The sequence below is a fragment of the Cebus imitator genome, unplaced genomic scaffold, assembly GCF_001604975.1.
Source record: "Cebus imitator isolate Cc_AM_T3 unplaced genomic scaffold, Cebus_imitator-1.0 Scaffold750, whole genome shotgun sequence".
Classification (NCBI taxonomy): domain Eukaryota; kingdom Metazoa; phylum Chordata; class Mammalia; order Primates; family Cebidae; genus Cebus; species Cebus imitator.
In genome coordinates this window covers 419,189-437,411 of record NW_016108065.1, presented here as the reverse complement: position 1 = coordinate 437,411, position 18,223 = coordinate 419,189, and the positions used below count along the sequence as shown (strand labels likewise).

At 50.3% G+C, this 18,223-nt stretch overlaps 1 protein-coding gene, 1 long non-coding RNA gene and 1 gene segment (V, D, J or C); all 3 read left to right on the top strand.

Moving 5' to 3' along the window:
• Positions 1 to 18,223, top strand: part of LOC108296891 (immunoglobulin lambda-1 light chain-like) — a 95,802-nt gene that overhangs the window by 62,196 nt on the left and 15,383 nt on the right. The window lies entirely within an intron of this gene.
• The window catches only part of LOC108296890, a 67,481-nt gene that overhangs the window by 44,925 nt on the left and 4,333 nt on the right, over positions 1 to 18,223 (top strand). The window contains 1 exon segment of the V gene segment in view: positions 16,552 to 16,589. Within this exon segment, the coding sequence occupies positions 16,552 to 16,589 (38 nt within the window).
• LOC119469631 lies at positions 979 to 11,233 on the top strand. Its single transcript, XR_005198469.1, has 2 exons — positions 979 to 1,446; positions 9,336 to 11,233. It is a non-coding gene; the product is annotated as an uncharacterized LOC119469631 (long non-coding RNA).

The window sequence follows — 18,223 nt, the reverse complement described above, 5'->3', positions numbered from 1 at the left end:
AAAAAAAAAAAAAAAGTAGGGAATCAGCCTGAACAGCATTTCCTCATCTTCAATTGTGGGGGACAGTAGATGATCTTAGCTCCCAGGATTAAGGCTTGTAAAGCACCAGCACTAAGGAGCATTGCTATTATTATTGTATTATGCATCACATTTCCTTATCACAGTCAAAAAGGACCCCAACTCAAAGCACCTGCCGGCCCTCTCCTCCTCCACTACTGCTGAACAGAGCCAGGCACGAGTATTCCAGGTGGACAGATGAATAGGAATGCAGGGGGCGAGCTCCCTCCTAGATCCCAGCACAGCTTGCTCCCTGCTCAAGGAATGGTCTTGGGCCCTTCCAGGGTCCATGGCTGTTACCCCTGGGGATCTCTCCCAGAGGGGCAGCTTGCCCCATGGGTCACTTGCCCCATGAAAACCCCACATGTTGTTCTGAATCCCAAACTAAAAGAACAAAAAGAGGACCTGAATCTGTTCAACGCCCCCTGAATGCTTAGCAAACACATGGTGTCTTTAACCCTCATAACCTCCCTGCTGCAGAACTCTCTCCCCATTTTATAGATAAGGAAACTGAGGCCCAGAGAAGACCTAGGTCTGGATAGACTCCACATTTATGATTTCACCACTTTTCCTTGCCTGAAGGATATAGAATCACTCCCTGCAGGGCTCTTGCCTGACTCAGGAGAGGATCATAGGGTAGCCGGCCAGGCTTGACCAACCCAGCCAAGGAAGAGCTGGGCCCATCCGGCTGGAGTGCAGTGTGCAGGCACCCAGCCTGGGGGACTGATCAGAAAAGAAGCCACAGCTCCAGCCCCAGCCCCAACCCCCTGAGCTCAAGCCGTTGGGGACTCCTGCTGGGCAGCTCTCTAGGCCCTAGGGAGATGCTCCACAGACCAGGGTGCCCTTGGGGAACTGGGGAAGGGAAGTGGGTCAGGTGTTACCACCCAGGGCCCCAGGGGCGGGGCCAGGCAGGCAGCTGTGATGGGAGGCCATTGAGCCCTGGATCTTGACCACAGCAGGGCAATTGGTAGCTGCCCCTCTGGGAGAGATCCCCAGGGGTAACAGCCATGGACCCTGGAAGGGCCTGGACTAGGGACAGGGACCAGAGCCATTCCAAGGAGAGGACATGGCCAACGGACTGGGGTGCACTTTAACAGCCCCGCTGGAGAGAGAGACCAGGGTGCCACCCTCCAGGGAGCCCATACTGCAAGTCAGGCCAGAGGTGCCTCTAACCCTGAGGGCCAATGAAACCTAAGACAAGCAAGTGAGTCGTGAGACCCCCAAGGAGCTGGGCCCTGGTCCCAGGCAGCGCTGGCCCCTGCTGCAGCTGGGTCTGGCCACGGTCGCCTATGGCCTACCGAGCCCAACAGCTACACTGCAGAGCCGGGTCCCAGACCCTGCAGCCTCAGTTGGAAGCAGCCGGTCCAGCCTGTGGAGGCTGTGGGGCAGGTAAGGGGCGAGAGATTCCAGGGGATATGGGGGTCCTGTGGCAAAGCTGGGAAAGGATGACCAAGGGGAGACAAGCCAGAGACGTGATAAGGAAGCTAACCCCTAAGAGGGTCCTGGGAGACACTGGCTTTAACTAATAGGTTGATATTTTGGCCATCACAGATTTGTTTGAATTAATTACTGTTTGTAATATCATATTAAACTATTATTTTTCTTGATTTCTGGGTTCTGGCCCCACTTAAATTTTGCACCAGGGTCAATGCCTCAATCACCTAGTCCTAGTCCCCTGGGTAGGGCAGGAACAGAGGCAGGGGCAGGACATCCACAGGGGGTGGCGGCCACTGTCCCCACAGGGTGTCCAGGCCTGTTCCTGCTCCCCCTCTTCCTCCTCCTCCTCTCTGCCCATGTGCCTCCTGCCCAGTGAGGGCAGGGGCCACTCCCTGGAGAAGGCAGTGAGGGCTTGGCTTGGTCTCCCCTAAGGCCCTCCATTCACCAACTTGCTCATAAATGCTGACTGGGGCCAGGCTCAGGGACACAGGGAGGGTGGGCTGAACCGAGGGGCACTGTCCAATCATTGGAACAGGCGCATGGCCCATGTTTGGAGCAATAAAGGGAGAGCGGAGCTCCCTCTGTTGGGGGATGCCCAGGCTGGTCTCACAGATCAAGGGGCACTGGACAGTGATGGGCAGCACCAGAGGAGAAGAGAGCGAGGGGTGAGGCTGGGAGTTCCTGGGTGACTGGGAAGGGGATGGACCATAGGGTCCATGACCCATCCCCGTGTCCAGGACGAGTCCTTGGAGAGATTTAGGTAGGAGATTGATTATCAGGGTTGGATTTGTGTTTTTGGAACAATTGGCGCCAGATCGAAGGCTGATGCAAGGCCGGATTAGAGGAGGGAGGAGAGGGAGTGACAGCCAGGTCCAGGGTAGGTGGGGAGCCTGGAAGGAGCCATGCCCTGGGGCTGGGGAGGAGGCACAGGTCCAGAGCAGCCAGGGTCCCAGATTCTTATGAAACAGGAGCATGAAGCTGAAGTGAGGGCTGAGCAGAGGGGAACAGGCACTCTCTGGGACTGTCTATGGGCATTGAAAAGGTATAACTATTTTAGCAATAGGTGGTGAGTAAAACAACAAAATGTATTTATCTAAATTGGGCAATTCCACTTCTAGGAATTTATCTTAAGGGGGGAATAATCAAAGCTGTAACCAAATGTTTATAACAAGGGTGGTTAGCTCAGCATTATGAATGATGGGAAAAAACTGGAAGTAACCCAAATATCACATCTATCAAAAAGGGTGTGAAAAAAACACAATTGTATTTGGGGCTGTTTTGTTGTTGTTGTTTCAAAAGAGAGCCTTGCTCTGTTGCCCAGGCTGGAGTGCAGTGGGATAGCCACAGCTCACTGCAGCCTCAACCTCCAGGGCTCAAACGATCCTCCAGCCTCCGCCTCCTGAGAGCTGGGACTACAGTTACAGGCCACTACACCTGGCTAATTTTTAGTGGGATTATTATTTTTTAGAGACAGACCCTCGCTATGTTGCTCAGGCTTATCTCAAATTTCTAGGCTCAAGCAATCCTTCCGCCTCAGCTTCCCCTGTGCTGGAATTACAGGCATGAGCCACTGCACCTGGCCCAATTGTGTTTTTAAAGTATATATGCATTTTCAAAAATCTGTCCGAAAATATAGGAAAATGTCAATGGTGTGTCTGTCTGGCTGGTGGGATTTCACCTAATTTCCATTGTGGCTTTATAATTTTCTGGTTTTGTGAAATTGTTCACAAAAAGGGACATTTCATTTTTATCTTCTAATATAATTTTTAATACAAAAGTAATGTACTCTTGTACATTATTCTTTTTGTAATGAGCACTTTACAAAATGTAATGACTTCTGTACATTACTCTTTTGCCTTGCAAAAGAAAAAAAAAGATTAAACAGAGAAGTATATAAAGTAAAAGCAAGTGCTTCTGCTTACCATCTCCCACGTCTTCCCAGAGATGGCCACTGTCAGGTTGTTCTATTACTTCCAGACTTTTTCCTGTGTGTACGTCCCTGAAAACACACACATATACACACACATACAGAATTGGTGTTGGGATTTTATTTTGGAAAAATAGAGCTATATTCCACATATTACCAACTTTAAAAATAATCTACTACTGACGTTTTCTATATCAGTCCATACGGATTAACCACATTCAAATGGCTTTATAAGCAAAGTTTAGATGAGCCAGAATTTATTTAATCATTCCCCTATTAATGGGCATCTAGGTTATTTCCACTAAAAAATCTAAATGACAAATGATGCTGCAGTGGAAATCCATGTGTGTATGCCTACAAAGTGCATTCATGTATCTCCCTAGGATAGACGCCTAAAAGTGGAATTGCTGGATCAGAGAGATTGCACTTTTGAAATGTTATAGGTAATGCTTCCAAGTCTGTGTCCACTCATTCCAGTGAATGGTTGTGCCTTCTCTCCTACATTCTTGTCAATGACACAATATTGTTGATCTTTCTATTGTCTGCCTATCTGATGAGCAAAAAAAATGAATGTGTTTATTGTTTTATTGTGTATTTTATTACTGGTGAGATTTTTAATATTTTTATTGATTGATTGTATTTCTTCTGTGAATTAACTGGTTATCATGTTGCCTGCTTTTCCATTCAGTTGCTTGCATCTATATATTGGGATATATTTGGGATTTTAGCCACTTGTGTAGTATGCATATTGTAAATATTTTTCCCTAGTCTGTTTTATGGGTCTTTTGTTTATGGGGCCTCCCACCATAAAGATGTTGTACATTTGTATGTGTTGAACTGGTTTAACCTTTTCTTTATGGTTGCTGTGACCCCTCCATGTGTAGGAAGTCGTCTTTATTTCAATATTATAACGTCACTTTTCTATTTTATTCTGGTACATTCAGTGTATTGGTGTTTTGTTGTGTGTTTTTTTTCTTTATTTCACCTGGAGTTTATTTTTGTGGATGTAGGAATAAAACCTTATTTCTCAAATAGGAAAGCCAGTCATCACACATTTGTTGAATATAAACGCAACTTTTATCATCTACTACATTACTGATTTATTACATTCTTTCTGTGGTTCTCTTGCTATTGATCTAGTCCTGTGTCCACCCTGTTTTGATTATTTTAGCTTTATAGTATGTTAAGTATCTGGTAGGAAAAGAACCCATCATTGTTACTTTTTCTCAAAATAGTCATGTCTATCATCCGTCATTCTTAGAGTTGAACTGTAGAATCAGTTCCCTAATTTTCAAAAATCATTCTTTTGGTGTTATGTTTGTAATATCACAGAATATGGGATTAATTTGAGAACTGCTATCTTTATAGTGCTCAGCGTTTTTGTCCAGAGATATGATGTACTCTTCATTCACTCAGAGAAGTGTTTTGATATTTTATTCATGCAAATCTTGCACACTTTGTTTTTATTCATAAAGGGTTTGTGAATACAATTTTATTGAATTTATAATTTTTTGCCAATTTTATATCCTGAATGATTACTGTTTCTATAGCAAGGAACCCTATTAACTTTTGTATGTTGCTCTTGTATCCAGCCACTTTAACTCTTGTATTAATTCCAGAAGTTCTTCAGCTGATTCTCCGTGTGTGGGGGGGTGGGGGTGGGCAACTATCACATCATTTGCCAAGAACAATTTTCTTTCTTTTTCCTCAATATTTATACCTCCTCCTCTATCCCTTTAATATTTCATTGACTAGAATCTATAGAATATGTTGAATAGTAAAAGTGAGAGTAGACAACCTTGCCTTGTTTCTGATTCTTTAAATGTTTTGCCTTTAAATATAAATGTTGCTGTAAATTTGGGGATATGTTCCTCATTGAGTTAAGAAAGTTTTCTTCAGTAACTTAAAAAAAAAGTCTAGATGTTTGCTTTCTTTATACCATAAACAAGTGCTGAATTTATATTACTATTAAATTCTGTCTCAAAAATCTTCTGCACATGTCTTAAATACACATGTATTAAATACAACCTGCTGCTAAGATGAAATTTGCTGGCCCTATCACAATGGGTATCTTCCAATGTGAACAAATTGCCTTGGGAAGTAAAACAAGATTTGGCAAAACCTGAGGATTCTTGCCATCGTAAACTCTTAGAGTGTGACCTGGGTGTTTTTCTTTTTCTCTGGAGGATGTTAATAGTATCTTGCTAGGACGTCTAGGACAGAGGATAATACAATGAGGGGAAGGCATTCTGGGATGTCCTCAGGCCTCTGGCTTGAAGAGTAACTTGCTGAAGTGAGGACTTTGTGGGGGAGCAAGGTTATAGAGAAATGAGTTTAGCTGGGATCTGTTGAGTTGGAGGTTTCTACAAGGCATCCAAGAAGACATAGGTTGAGGAGGCAGAATATACATGAATCTGGAGCCTAAAAGAGAGATAAGGGCTGGAAACAGGGATCTAAGACCCCCTGCACAGTTGTGAGTGTGCACAATGAGAGTCAGATGCAGAGACAATGAGGAGAATACAGAGAGCAAAACCCAGGGTAGAGATCTGGGAGTCAGCAGCTGGGCATGGGCCTGGGAGAAAGGGAAGCCAAGAAGGAGGAGAGGGGGCAGTCTCAGACACCAAGGAGGGGACAGTGGCTAGAAAGAAGAGCTTCTTGCAGAGACATAAGGGGACTGGGGAAGAACTGCAGACTAAACTGAGACAAGGGACTTTTTGGGCTTAACTGGAGAGATTTCAAGGAGAGATGAGGCTGAAAGCCAGGGCATCCTGCCATGTCCCAGCATAAAAACAGTATCTGACATAGATGGGTGCTTGGGAACTGTTGTTGGATGAATGAGTGGACAGATGCATGGATGGATGGATGGATGGATGGATAGATGGATGATAGATTGATGAACAAACAGATAAATAGATGAACAGCTGGATGGACAGTTGGATGGACAGGTAGATGGAAAAAATAATCTGAGATATCAGAAAAAGCTTCATGCACAAAGTGGAACTGAGCTGTGTCTCCATGGATGGAAAGTAGAGGAATCACCACTTGAGTCAGCAATGACCCAGTGTTCTAAATCCAGAGAGAAAGCCAGCCTGGCTTGACTGGGGACACTTGTGTGGAAAACTCAGAGGCCCTTTAAATGAGGCCAGATGAGGTTGAACGGGTCCAAGCCAACTCAGTACTCCCCTGCCACACTGCACAGGAGGGGATATGTCACTCAGGGAGTTGCTGGGACCTATTGGTCCCAGTATTGCCATCAGCACCGACAGCCTGAGAGAGGAAGGACACACACTGGGGTGACTCCAAGGCTGTGGGTGACAATTGCCTTGGAGAGGGGATAGGTACGGGACACTTCTGGGGGGCTGGCCACCCCCCTGACTCATGCCTAGCCTGCCCACTGCAACCCTGTGCCAGTCATGCACAGCAGGCTCCTTCTCCAGCCCAGTCCCCAGGGAGCAGACCCCAGGTGCTGGCCTTGGGGGTTTTGGTCCGAGCCTCAGTCACTGTGTTACATCTTTAGATCTAACATCCCAGGTCATCATCCTAGGTAAGTGGCTCTCAACCTTTCCCAGCCTGTCTCACCCTCTGCTGTCTCTGGAAAATCTGTTTGCTCTCTCTGGGGCTTCCTCCCCACTGCCTTCCCAGCCTTAAGCACTGACCCCTACCTTTCTCCATGGGGACTGGAGGATGTGCGTTACTCTTGGGGTAACCGGCAGGAAGGGCCCCACAGTGGGAGCAGCTGCCATCAGTTTCCAACAGCGGGATGCAGCCTGGTCACAGGGCCTGGGCTGGGATTAGGCAGGGTCAGGCTCCTTCCCCTCTTCCAGGCCAGAGGTCTGAGTGAGGGACAGAGGTCGGTTCTAATAAGGGCCCTGAAGTGGCCTTAGAGACAGTCCCTGGGACCCCAGGGTCTAGGCTAAGGGCTGGATGCCCATCCAGCCTGTGAAGGCCACAGAGGGGCCTGGGGACACAGAGGTCACCCCAAGGGAAGACCAATGAAGGGCACAGAGAGGGCTCTGGGTCCAGGCTGCAGCTCTCTGGCCTGTGCTGGGTCATGAGGACACTGGGACACAGAGGGATGGATGAGACTGGGTGAGGTCCCAGAGCCCAGCCCTCCCAGGACAGTCATTAGAAAGGAGAAGATCTCTTAAGGCAGAGATGTGTGTGTCCCTGGAGCCCCGTCACCTCTGGGGCCTGGTGTCTGTTCATGGATCAGACTACTGCCTTCCTCAAAGGGCGTGTTAGACTCAGGAGATGAGTCTAACATTCACATGGGAGTGAATGAGGGGTGGAGGGAACTCCATGGCTACCAGGAGAAGTTCAGGGTCATCAGAGATTGCTGGGGTGGGCATGGGGGCTGCTGAGTCTCATAGTCTAAGGGAAAAGCCTCAAGAACACAGCTGAGGTGAAGCATTCTGTGGCTGGGCTTGCAGAGAAAGGAGACTCCCCAGAGCCTCAGAGGAGCTGAGAGGCTTTTCTAGGTGGAGCCCACCCTCTGCCAGGAGAGCTGAGTGGGCTGGGTTGGGGCAGAGCCTGGTGCCTGTGGGGATAGGAGGCTCCAGTTCAAAGCAGGCTCAGGTCTCCCCACACGCTGCCTGCCAGGACAGTTCTACAGGCTGAGCAAGGGACCTGCAGTTCACAGAGGGGGCTCTGAGTCCTGGAAGAATTAAGTGGGAGGTGGGGGGGTCTAGGGATGGGAATGAGAAATCCAGGGAGTCAAGGCCAGATTCTAAACTCAGACTCCAGAGATCAAGGGCGAAGAAACAGAGCCTGGCATGGGTATATGAGGAAATGGGAGCTGTAGAGGAGAGGAGCTGCGCCACCTGGGAAAGGTGACTTGGAAGGGCTCCTAGGAAGGCTCAGGGCTGCCTGCTTTCCACAGGGCACAAGTGGAAAGGATGGGGAAAAGGAGAGAAGGAGAGGCCCCAGGTGGACCAGATGGTCATACCGTGAACCCTCCCAGAGACTTTAGACAGAGAGAGGGGCTCCACAACACCCTGGGGTTCTGTCTGCCCTCTCTCACCCCCTTCTCTGTCCACACAGCTCAGCCCAAGACCGCCCCCTCAGTCACTCTGTTCGCGCCCTCCACTGAGGAGCTCGGAGACAACAAGGCCACACTGGTGTGTCTCACGAGTGACTTCTACCCGGGCGCTGTGATGGTGACCTGGAAGGCACATGGCACCCCCACCACCCAGGATGTGGAGGCCACCTTGGCCTTGTACCCAGCAGGGCTATGGATCTGGTCCTCCCTGGGTGGTCTCAGTTTTCTCATTCGTGAAATAAGACAGGGACTGTGGCCACTAGAATCCTTAGCCTTCTTCTAATTCAGAAGCTGGGATTTGAGTCAGGGGTGGCTGTGATCAAGCACCAAGTGGCCCTTTCTCTGCCTCATGGTGACCGCAGAGCTTCCCGCCTTTGCAGGCTCTGTCCCTGGCCTATCAGGATCACCCAGCAGCTCTGTTGAAGGCAGCAACCACATCCCTGATGTGCTGGAGGCAGAGACAGGGGGTCTGAGAGTACCCAGGCACTGAGGACTGACCAAGACGGCTAGGGCTGCCACACCCAGGAGGCTGACATTATCTGCTGTCGGAGACACTGGGATGAGTGTCTCTGAGATGAGGCAGCAGGTGTACATGGGATGGGGTGGGGAGGCTGCACCACCACGGGCTAGGGAGGGAGAGGGTGCTCAGTGGGCAGGAGGGTTTGTGGGATCTGACTCCTAGTGGAGGCCAGCCCTTGCCTAGAGCTGTCAGCCCACATTCCCTCAGCTCTTCTCCAGTCTGACCTGGCCCTGAAGCTCATCCTGAATTCAACTCTGATACAGCCTGCCCCAGGCAATCAATAGATGCAGAGTTTGACCTTGGATTGGTGACTTTTCTCATTTTCCCAATTTCCCCATGTCCTCTTGCTCCTGCAGACTGACCATCATCAAGATCCATCCACAAACCAACCAGAAACTAACTTTACCTGGGCCTGATTTAGCGGTCCACACCCTTCCTGCTTGACCTCCAGCCCCATGCTAGGGTTCACCTGGAGCCTAATCCCGAACCCCCATTAGAGCTGTGAAAAAGGAAGCTGGGGCCACTGCCCCTGGTGGCATCTGCTCATTAGGGAGTCCACACAGCCCCCACACTCAACCCACAGAGAGAAGAGGACCGGTGACATCCTGTGACCCATAGCAGGATCCCTGGGAGTCCAGGCTTCCGGAGGACATTGGGATCTTGGATTTGTTTTTTGCACCATCATGCAGGCACAGGGTTGAATTTACTGGAGGGCATCAGTGCCACTAAGGAGTGAAATTCCACAGATGATTGGGATAGGTGGTTTCTTCTCTGCAAAATTGAACCAACCATTCAACTTTTGGTAACACCATGGGGTGATGCAGAGGGTGCCCCTCTCCTACCAGGCAGAGGCTGAGGCTGGTGGCCCTAGAGTGCAGTGTTCTAGGAACCTTGGGGATATCAGCCCTACCTTCTGGAGTAGTTCTATCTGGGATGGGCCTGGTCAATGAGGCCTGGCTGGTCCCGATACGAAATGCCAGGCACATCTGCGAGGGTAACCTTGGGAGCATCCCCTGCACCCCTGAATTTGGTCTCATGTTGGTTGGGACAGCTGGGGTGGTGGCTGTCATTGTCTTTTTCAGATGGGGGACATGAGGGAGCCTCCGGAGTATGGTCTCCAAATACTACGTCTCACTAAGGGAAGGGAGATCAGTGGGGAATTCCACGCCTGGGGCAGGAAAGACACATAAGACAAAAAAGAAAAAGACATCATAAGACAGATCTCTTATCCTCTGACTAATCAGGAGCCATTTAATTCCCTGGAGCCATGCGAGGAAATCTGATGCCCCTTTAGGAGATTCCCATTGGGAAAATATTCATCACTGGTGACCACCTGTCATCACCAATTAAATACAATGACAGTGGCTTCAAAAACATTAGATGGCTTGAATCCTAGAGTTCAGAGTGAGAATACACTTGAATTATTCACCCTGGATTGATGGCTGGGCCCTGGATCATCTGTGTGCAAAGCGGCTCCTTCCTAAAGCATGAAGCACACTCCTGGGTGAATGGAGCCCAGCTGCAGGGTTCTGACTTTACAGACACACTGCAGCGCTCATGAGAAGGAGGCGAACTGAAGCCTCAACCCTCGGCCTTCCTTGCAGCTATTGTCCATCGTATGCAGCTAACATTACTACAAGAGTGGCAATCTGTCATGTGTGGCTTTGCTGAAAGTAGCCCCAGGTCCTTGGAAGCTATTCTGCAATGTTCAATCTGAATCCGGTTAGTCCCCTCCATGCTAGAATCGTTTTCCAGGAAAATAAAAGCCAAGGGAAGCCCTAGGTTCCTGCTCCAGGAGGCGTGGCCGTATTCCAACCGGGGGAAGGTGCCCAGCCAGCTCTCCGCTCCTGCAGCTCCTTCTGCCTTGCCAGGAAGCACTAGAGCAATTTAGGAGATATTCACCAGTGACAACCAGCCTAACGGCACATGTACCACCCTGCTGGGTACAAGGCCAAAGACCACCACACCCTTCAAACAGAGCAACAACAAGTACACAGCCAGCAGCTACCTGAGCCTGACGCCGCAGCAGTGGAGGTCCCGCAGCAGCTACAGCTGCCACGTCACGCACGAAGGGAAAACCGTGGAGAAGACAGTGGCCACTGAAGGATGTTCTTAGGCCCCAACCCTCACCCCACCCACGGGGCCTGGAGCTGCACGTTCCCAGGGGAGAGGTGTCTCCCCCCAATCCCCAGACATCCAGCCCTTCTCCCTGCACCCAATAAGCCCTCAATAAATATTCTGATTGTCAACCAGACATCTTGTTTTATCTTAGTTTTCCTTTTCTTACATGTAATTCCTAACCTTTCCTGGGTTCTCTGGGGCGGATGGAATTCTGCATCCAGTGGGAAAGTCACCCAAGGGAGGAGACTCACAGCCTCTCTGAGGCATCTCTCTGGAGGGTCCTATCTCACCCAGTCACCCCTTCCCCAACTCTCTGCTGTACCCCTGAGCCACCAGCCTGGCATCAGCTCAGACCAGTGCAACACCCTCAAAATTCTACTTCTCAATAAGGACCCGACCGTGTAAAACCCAGGGTTTCCAATATGCCGTCTGTGTCTGGTCATGTGCCTGTGCTGAAGGGTCGCTGCTGAGGGGCAGGGATAGTTCCAGGTAAGGTCCCATGTCCCCGTCATCCCACGCCCCACCCAACCTGCCAGGGAACGGGTGAGCTCCCTGTGTTGGTGGGAACCATGATCCAGAGCAGAAAGTTGTCCCTGCAGAGTGGTCCCTCAAATGCAGTCCTTGCCCACCTGCGAAGGATGTGGAGCCTAGTGAGGACAGAGTGGTGTCCCTGAGCGGGGTATCGGGGAGAAACGAGGAGTGTTCCAGGGGCCCTTCTGTGGGCTAGAGGCAGAACACCCTTGAGCCCAGGCCATGACCAGAGCAGGAACAGGGTTGAACTTCCCTGTCCCATCCATGATATGCAGTTAGGAGACCATTTACTAGGTGAGGGGCCCATGGTTGTGCCATCATGAGGGAGGCATGAAAAGGCTGGAAAATGGAAAACTTCAGTGTAGTTTTCACTTTCATAAGGCACATTAGTTATGAAAGGCACTGACAAGTCCTGCAGTGGGAAAACAATTTTATATAACCTTACAAGTCAAGAATTCTGTTCACGGTCCCAACCAACTTAGAGAGCCCTAGAGTGCTCTTCAAGCCCCTGGTGTTCATGTCACTAGCGCTGGGACGTGGGGTAAGGCTGAGGCACACAGGTGATTTGTTGTGATCAAATGAGTCAGGCTCAGGGTTGACACTGGCCAGGCCAGAAAGAGAGCAAGGGGCTGAGATTGCAACTGTGAAGTCTCAAGTTCTAAAGTCAGGGGATATGGTAGAGTTAGATTATGGTTATGGCTGGAGCCATGATAGCCAGCCTGTATGAGGGTCAGACTTAGGTGGACTGGGTTGAATGAGGAAGACACCATCCCCAGCACAGAATGGGCATCCATTGATAGTCTGATGGAGGCTGTGTCAAAATCGTATCCACCCAAGAATCAGGGCCAAGTCACACTAGGTCACGGCAGGGTGAGTGTGACTTGAGGGCTACAGGCAAGTCAGGCTTTCATGGGACTCAGCTACCCTAGACCCCACCCCACCAGGCCCTACTCCCTCCCTCCCTTACATGGCTCAGCCCCAACATCTGCCCTTATAGCCCGAGGTCAGAGACACAATTGTCCCAGGGTCCCTGACAACGGGTGAGGTGGCCTTGGGAGACTCACTTCGAAGCCCTCCTCATCAGTGCTGGGTGCTGTCAGGCCCCTTCTTGGTGCCTCCAGGACATCAGAGATGTGACAGGTGCCTTCATCAGAGCTGCTGGGTGGCCAGGCTTGAGACAGAGCCTGCAAGGACAGGAAACTCTAGGGCCATAGTGGGGCAGAGAATGGGGTCCTCTTGGAGCTTAATCACAGCCACCCCTTCCCCAAATCACAACCTACAAGTTAGAAGGAAACTTAAGGGTCCTGATTCCCACCACCCCGTCTGGCCCCATTTCATGGATGTGAAAGCTGAGACCCCTACAGCAAAGAGGACCATGTTGGTCTCCACCCTCTCAATGGCCCTGTAGGGTAGGATGCCAGACTTTCCTCTGCTGTCCCAAGACTAAGCCCTCTCATTACTGCCTTGTAAAATATTACAGGAAACTGACAGCAAGAAAAGCAAACGGGAGGATAATACAGCTAATGTTGACCCACCCAAAATCAAGTAACTTCTCTTTTACATAGTTGTCTGAAGCAAATTGCAGACATCATGTCCGTTAGTCTAAATATTCCATTTGTGTCTCTAAAAATATGGACCAAAAAAAAAAAAAAAAACTACGTCCTTACAAACCTAAATAGAAATTATCAATAATTCTTTCATATCAAAAAGAAGTTTCCCATCAAATGCTTCACAAATGTCCTATGCTTCTTTCACTAGACCTGTGTTGTTATTGGTATTTTGTGATTTTGCATTTCATTTCTATGCGGATTCAATACGGTTTGAAATTGTGACTGGTGACTATGTTTTTAGACCTGTTCCATCTGCAAGTGTCTTCCTAATTGATTTCTAATTTCCTTGCAAGGCAGGAGCTGCAGGAGCTGAGGGCCGGTCCCAGGACCTTCCCATGGTCAGGATGCAGTCCGCAGCCTCCCCAAGCTGGAACCAAGCGCTTCTCCCTGCTTCTGCATTTCCTGAAAATGGGTTCTTGGACAGAAAGGTTTAACAAGGTTCAGTGTGACTTTTCAGCAAGACCACTTGGCTAGTGGGCTCCCATGTGGGGTCACCTATTTGTGACATCACATGGGCTTCACACTTAGTGTCCAGTGCTGTTAGATGGTATACGGATGCAAGGTGACTGCACTTCAGTTCGACCACCTTTTCCTTCTACTGAGTGTCTGTAAAGCCCTGCCCTCATATGTTCTGTGCTTCTCTAGGAGTGTGATTCTTATTTCAGTAAGAAATAGCATAGACATGTTGAGTCTTTCCTTTCATTTAGCATCTTAATAATGATGACCGTGTTGCCTGCCATCTTCTGAAGATGAACAATTATTTGGTATCATGGTGAGCTCAAAGTTATGTCACTGTATGTGACACATTTGAGTCCACCACGGTTCTATTTTATTGACGATGACAATGACCCACCGTGGCCCATTGGGTGCCTCTTCTGGTGGACTCAGAATTCTCCTGAAAGAACCCAGTGGACCTCGATGGCTTTCTGCTCTCTGTTCACAATCTATCCTGGGCACATCTTTCTCCTGCCTTTTGCCTGGAATTGCCCATTAACCCCGAGTAGACTGGTCCCTGGAAGTGGGAGGTGGGATTTATCGATCACACTGGGGTGCTACTCACACAGCCCTTTTATGTCAGACACTCCAGACACACCCAAAAATGAGACAAGACCCTGAAAGGATGACAGGGGCTTGCATCCAACTTCCTGGAAGTTGAGGCTGGCATTTCTTACTAGAACCTGGCAAGACCCAGCCCAAACTAAGACAACACCGGGAGGATGGAAGCGAGACCCCCCGAGTTGTGGTTGTGGTCACATCCCCCACTTGCAGCTGTGATGCAGGAAGCCGGGCCACTGCCCCTGGTGGGCATTTCCTCAGCAGAGTCCACACGCCTGCCTGACCTTCTCCAGCTGAGATGGCACAGTTGACCCCACTCACAGCAGGATAACTAAACTACTCCCTTGGGCAATGATGTGAAGCAAGTGCCAAAGTCATTGCACACTTAAATGGAGGGAATCAAGGATTTCTCGACATCATAGTTAATGAGGGTCTCATCCAATGTCTTGTGAATATCATTGTGTATATTTTTAGCTGACTTTCTGGTGCTGTCGCATATTTGTGGGTTTTAATGTAGTTTCTAAGTGGATTAAATACTTGAAATACTTGACGTTATCATTAGTGAAGGTGTTTTTAGGTCCATTCCATCTGCAGCTGTCTCCCAAATGGCTCTGGATTTCCCAGGCAAGGCCGAAGCTGCAGGAGCTGAGAGCTGGTCCCGGGACCTCCCAGAGTCGGAATGCAGCCACTGTGACCCTGAGCAGAAACCCAGTGATTCCCTCAACCTCTCTTTTCCTGACAAATGGTTCTAGCATCAAGAGGCTCAGTGGGGTTCAAGCTGGACACTGGCATAATCCCATCCCAGGACATGTGGCTACTTCCAGCAAAGCCACCCATGTTGTGTTGTCATTCTTTTAGTGTCATTGGTTGCTTGATAATCAATAACTTCGTGCCTCAGATGAGAAAAAAGACGGAGGGTCCATTAGTTGCATTTGATGATCAATAACTTCACGCCTCAGATGAAAAAGAAGGTGGAGCATCGATTGGTTGCATTTGATGATCAATAACTTTACACCTTCAGATGAAAAGGAAGGTAGAGGGTCAATTGGTTGCATTTGATAATCAGTAACTTCGAGCCCCAGATGAGAAGGAAGGCAGAGGGTTGAGGCTTCAATTCACCTCCTTCTTGTGAGCACTGCAGCATGTCCATGAAGGGAGGGTGCAGCAGCTGCCCTATGCACCCAGGAGTGGGCTTCATGCTTTGGGAAAAAGAAGAAATGTAAATTCCTCCCTTTTGTTCACCACTTTGATAACTGACGATCTGGTGCCCAGCCATCCTCCGGGGATGTAGTGCCAGAGTGAGCTCTAGCAGGTGAGGACACCTGACATGTGGGATCCACTGCAGTTATATTGAATTGCCAGTGACAATGTGGCGACAAAACATGGACATGTACCCCTAGGCGCCTCTTCAGGTGGCATCTGGTTTTCTCCCATTGACTCAGGAGCTTCCATGGCTCCTGATTTCTAGGAAGATGAGAGGTTCTGTCTCATCATGTCCCTTTCCTGCCCCAGGTCTGGGATCTCCCACTGACTTCACTTCCCTGAGCAGAAGGTGATATCTGGAGACCACATTCAGGAGCTCCCTTACGTCCCCCACATTTGAATAAGGCAATGGCAGCCACTACCCCACCTGGCCCACCAACATGAGACCAGGTTGAGGAGTGCAGGAGATCCTTCCATTTTACCCTGCAGGATGGAGCTGGCATTTTCAATGGGGACCAGCCAGGTCTCACTGGCCTGGCCCATCCCAACTAGGACAAGCCCAGGGAAGGCGGGGCTGGGACTCCTGGAGTCAGAGCTAGGTTCATGGGAAGGTTCCCAGGACACTGCACTCTAGGATAACCAGCTTCTCCCTGGAGGGAGACGGCACTCTCTGCTTCACCCCAGGGGGTGAAGTCAGTATTGAGTCAGCTCCACTAGGGAGACCATTTATCCCTGACTATGGAAATTCACTCCTAGTGACACAATGCCCTCCAATAAAATCATTCCCGTGATTGCATGATAGTTGGTGGGAAAACCAAATCCAAAATGCCAGCGTCCTCCAGGAACCAGGATTTCTAGGGATCCTGCTGCTGGTCACAAGATATCACCTGTTCCCTTCTCTCTGTGGGGGTGAGGGTGGGGCCGTGTGAACTCCCTCACGAGCAGATGCCACCAGGGGCAGTGGCCCCCAGCTTCCTCTATCACAGCTGCAGTGGGGGCTGGGAGTGGGGGCGTCCCAGGGAGAGTTTTTGTATGAGCCTGTGTCACAGTGTTGGGTGTTCGGCGGAGGGACCAAGCTGACCGTCCTAGGTGAGTCTCTTCTCCCCTCTCCTTCCCTGCTCTCCCCAAGGTACTGGGCAATTTTCTGCTGTTTTTGTTCTTTTCTGATCTTGTGTTGGCCTGTGGTGAAGCTTTCTCTCTGGAGCCCAAGTCCTAGCAAGGACCTCTCCCCTCCCTGTTCAGATGCTTGCCTGCCTCAGTGGGTCACCAAGACCCCTTCACCTCTGACCGCAGAGGTAGGGCGCTAGACTGGATGACCTTCTGAGACTCATCTGTCTGTCTGTCTGTCTGTGTGTCAGCCAGGGCCAGGCTGCTTCCCTAAAACATGCTCAGTTCTGTCCTCTCCTGCCTGGGCTTCCATCTGCCTAGAAAGCTTTGTGCAGGGGAAGCTGTGGCCCATCTCACAGGGGAGAGGGAACAAGGGGCTTGAAGGAGTGACCACCTGGGAGACTTTAGAAGGACACAAAACCCTCAAAGCCAAGATTGGGGAATGAAAAATCAGAGTCTCAGGGCCCAGTCCCCTGGGCTGTGGGACTCCGAATCCAGGCTGGGAACAAGGTAGGAGGTGCAGGGGCCTCTCCAGGTTTCTGTGGGCTCCCAAGGAGAGAGCCCTGAGCTGGCCTGGGACCCATGAAGCCCAGTCAGGAGGGAGGGGAAGGCTCTGGACTTGAAAGAGCCACGTGAGGGTCACAGAAGGCCATGGCGTGCGGGGAGGTGACTGTTGGCTCTCTGTGGGAAGCACCCCTAGAAGCAGGAACCCCTGATTTCACCAAGCCAGGCCTCGCTGGCCAGGCCCATCCCAACTAAGACAAGCGCCCGGAAGGTGGGCTGAGACTCCTGGAGTCAGGGCTAGTTCGTGGGAAGGTTTCCAGGATACTGCATTCTAGGAATACAGCTTCTCCCTGGAGGGAGAGGGCACTCTCTGCATGCCAAAGGAGGAAACTGTAGATTGGCCCTAACACAGACAGACTCTAGCACGGACTCCACAGACAGAGAAACCAGGACATACAGACAGTGGGACTTGGGTGAGCAAGGCCCTGACCCCACTGCAGAGGCTCAGGAGAGACAGATGTGGGTAGAAACAGAGTCCTTAGGTGAGACCCACTCTCCTCCAACCCAGAGCAGCTGTGCCCAGTGAGAAGTTTCTAGAGTGAAACCGACAGGAGGTTCACAGAGCTCAGAGAACACAGCCAGGGCCCAGAGCCAGACCGTGTCAGGATGACAGGGTGAGGCAGGGGCAGGCAGTTGAAGGTCCGCTGTCTGTACAAAAGCCCAGGAAAGCGTAGGAAGGTTTCCAAACAGGTGATGGGCAGGAGCCACGCTGAGAGGTTTTCTGACTGACAGACTTGTTTTAGGAATCTCATGTCACACCCTTCTGAGTGATACGTTCTGAGACAGTTTGGGCCACATCTGAGCGGTCCTGCACTGGCACTGCGGAGCCAGACCCATCCTCATGCACTGAGGTCAGGGACTCCCCAGGTGGACACCAGGACTCTGACCTTCTGCCCTTTGTCCCTCTCCCAGGTCAGCCCAAGGCCACCCCCACGGTCACTGTGTTCCCGCCCTCCCCTGAGGAGCTCCAAGCCAACAAGGCCACATTGGTGTGCCTCATAAGTGACTTCTACCCGGGAGCCGTGACAGTGGACTGGAAGGCAGATGGCAAC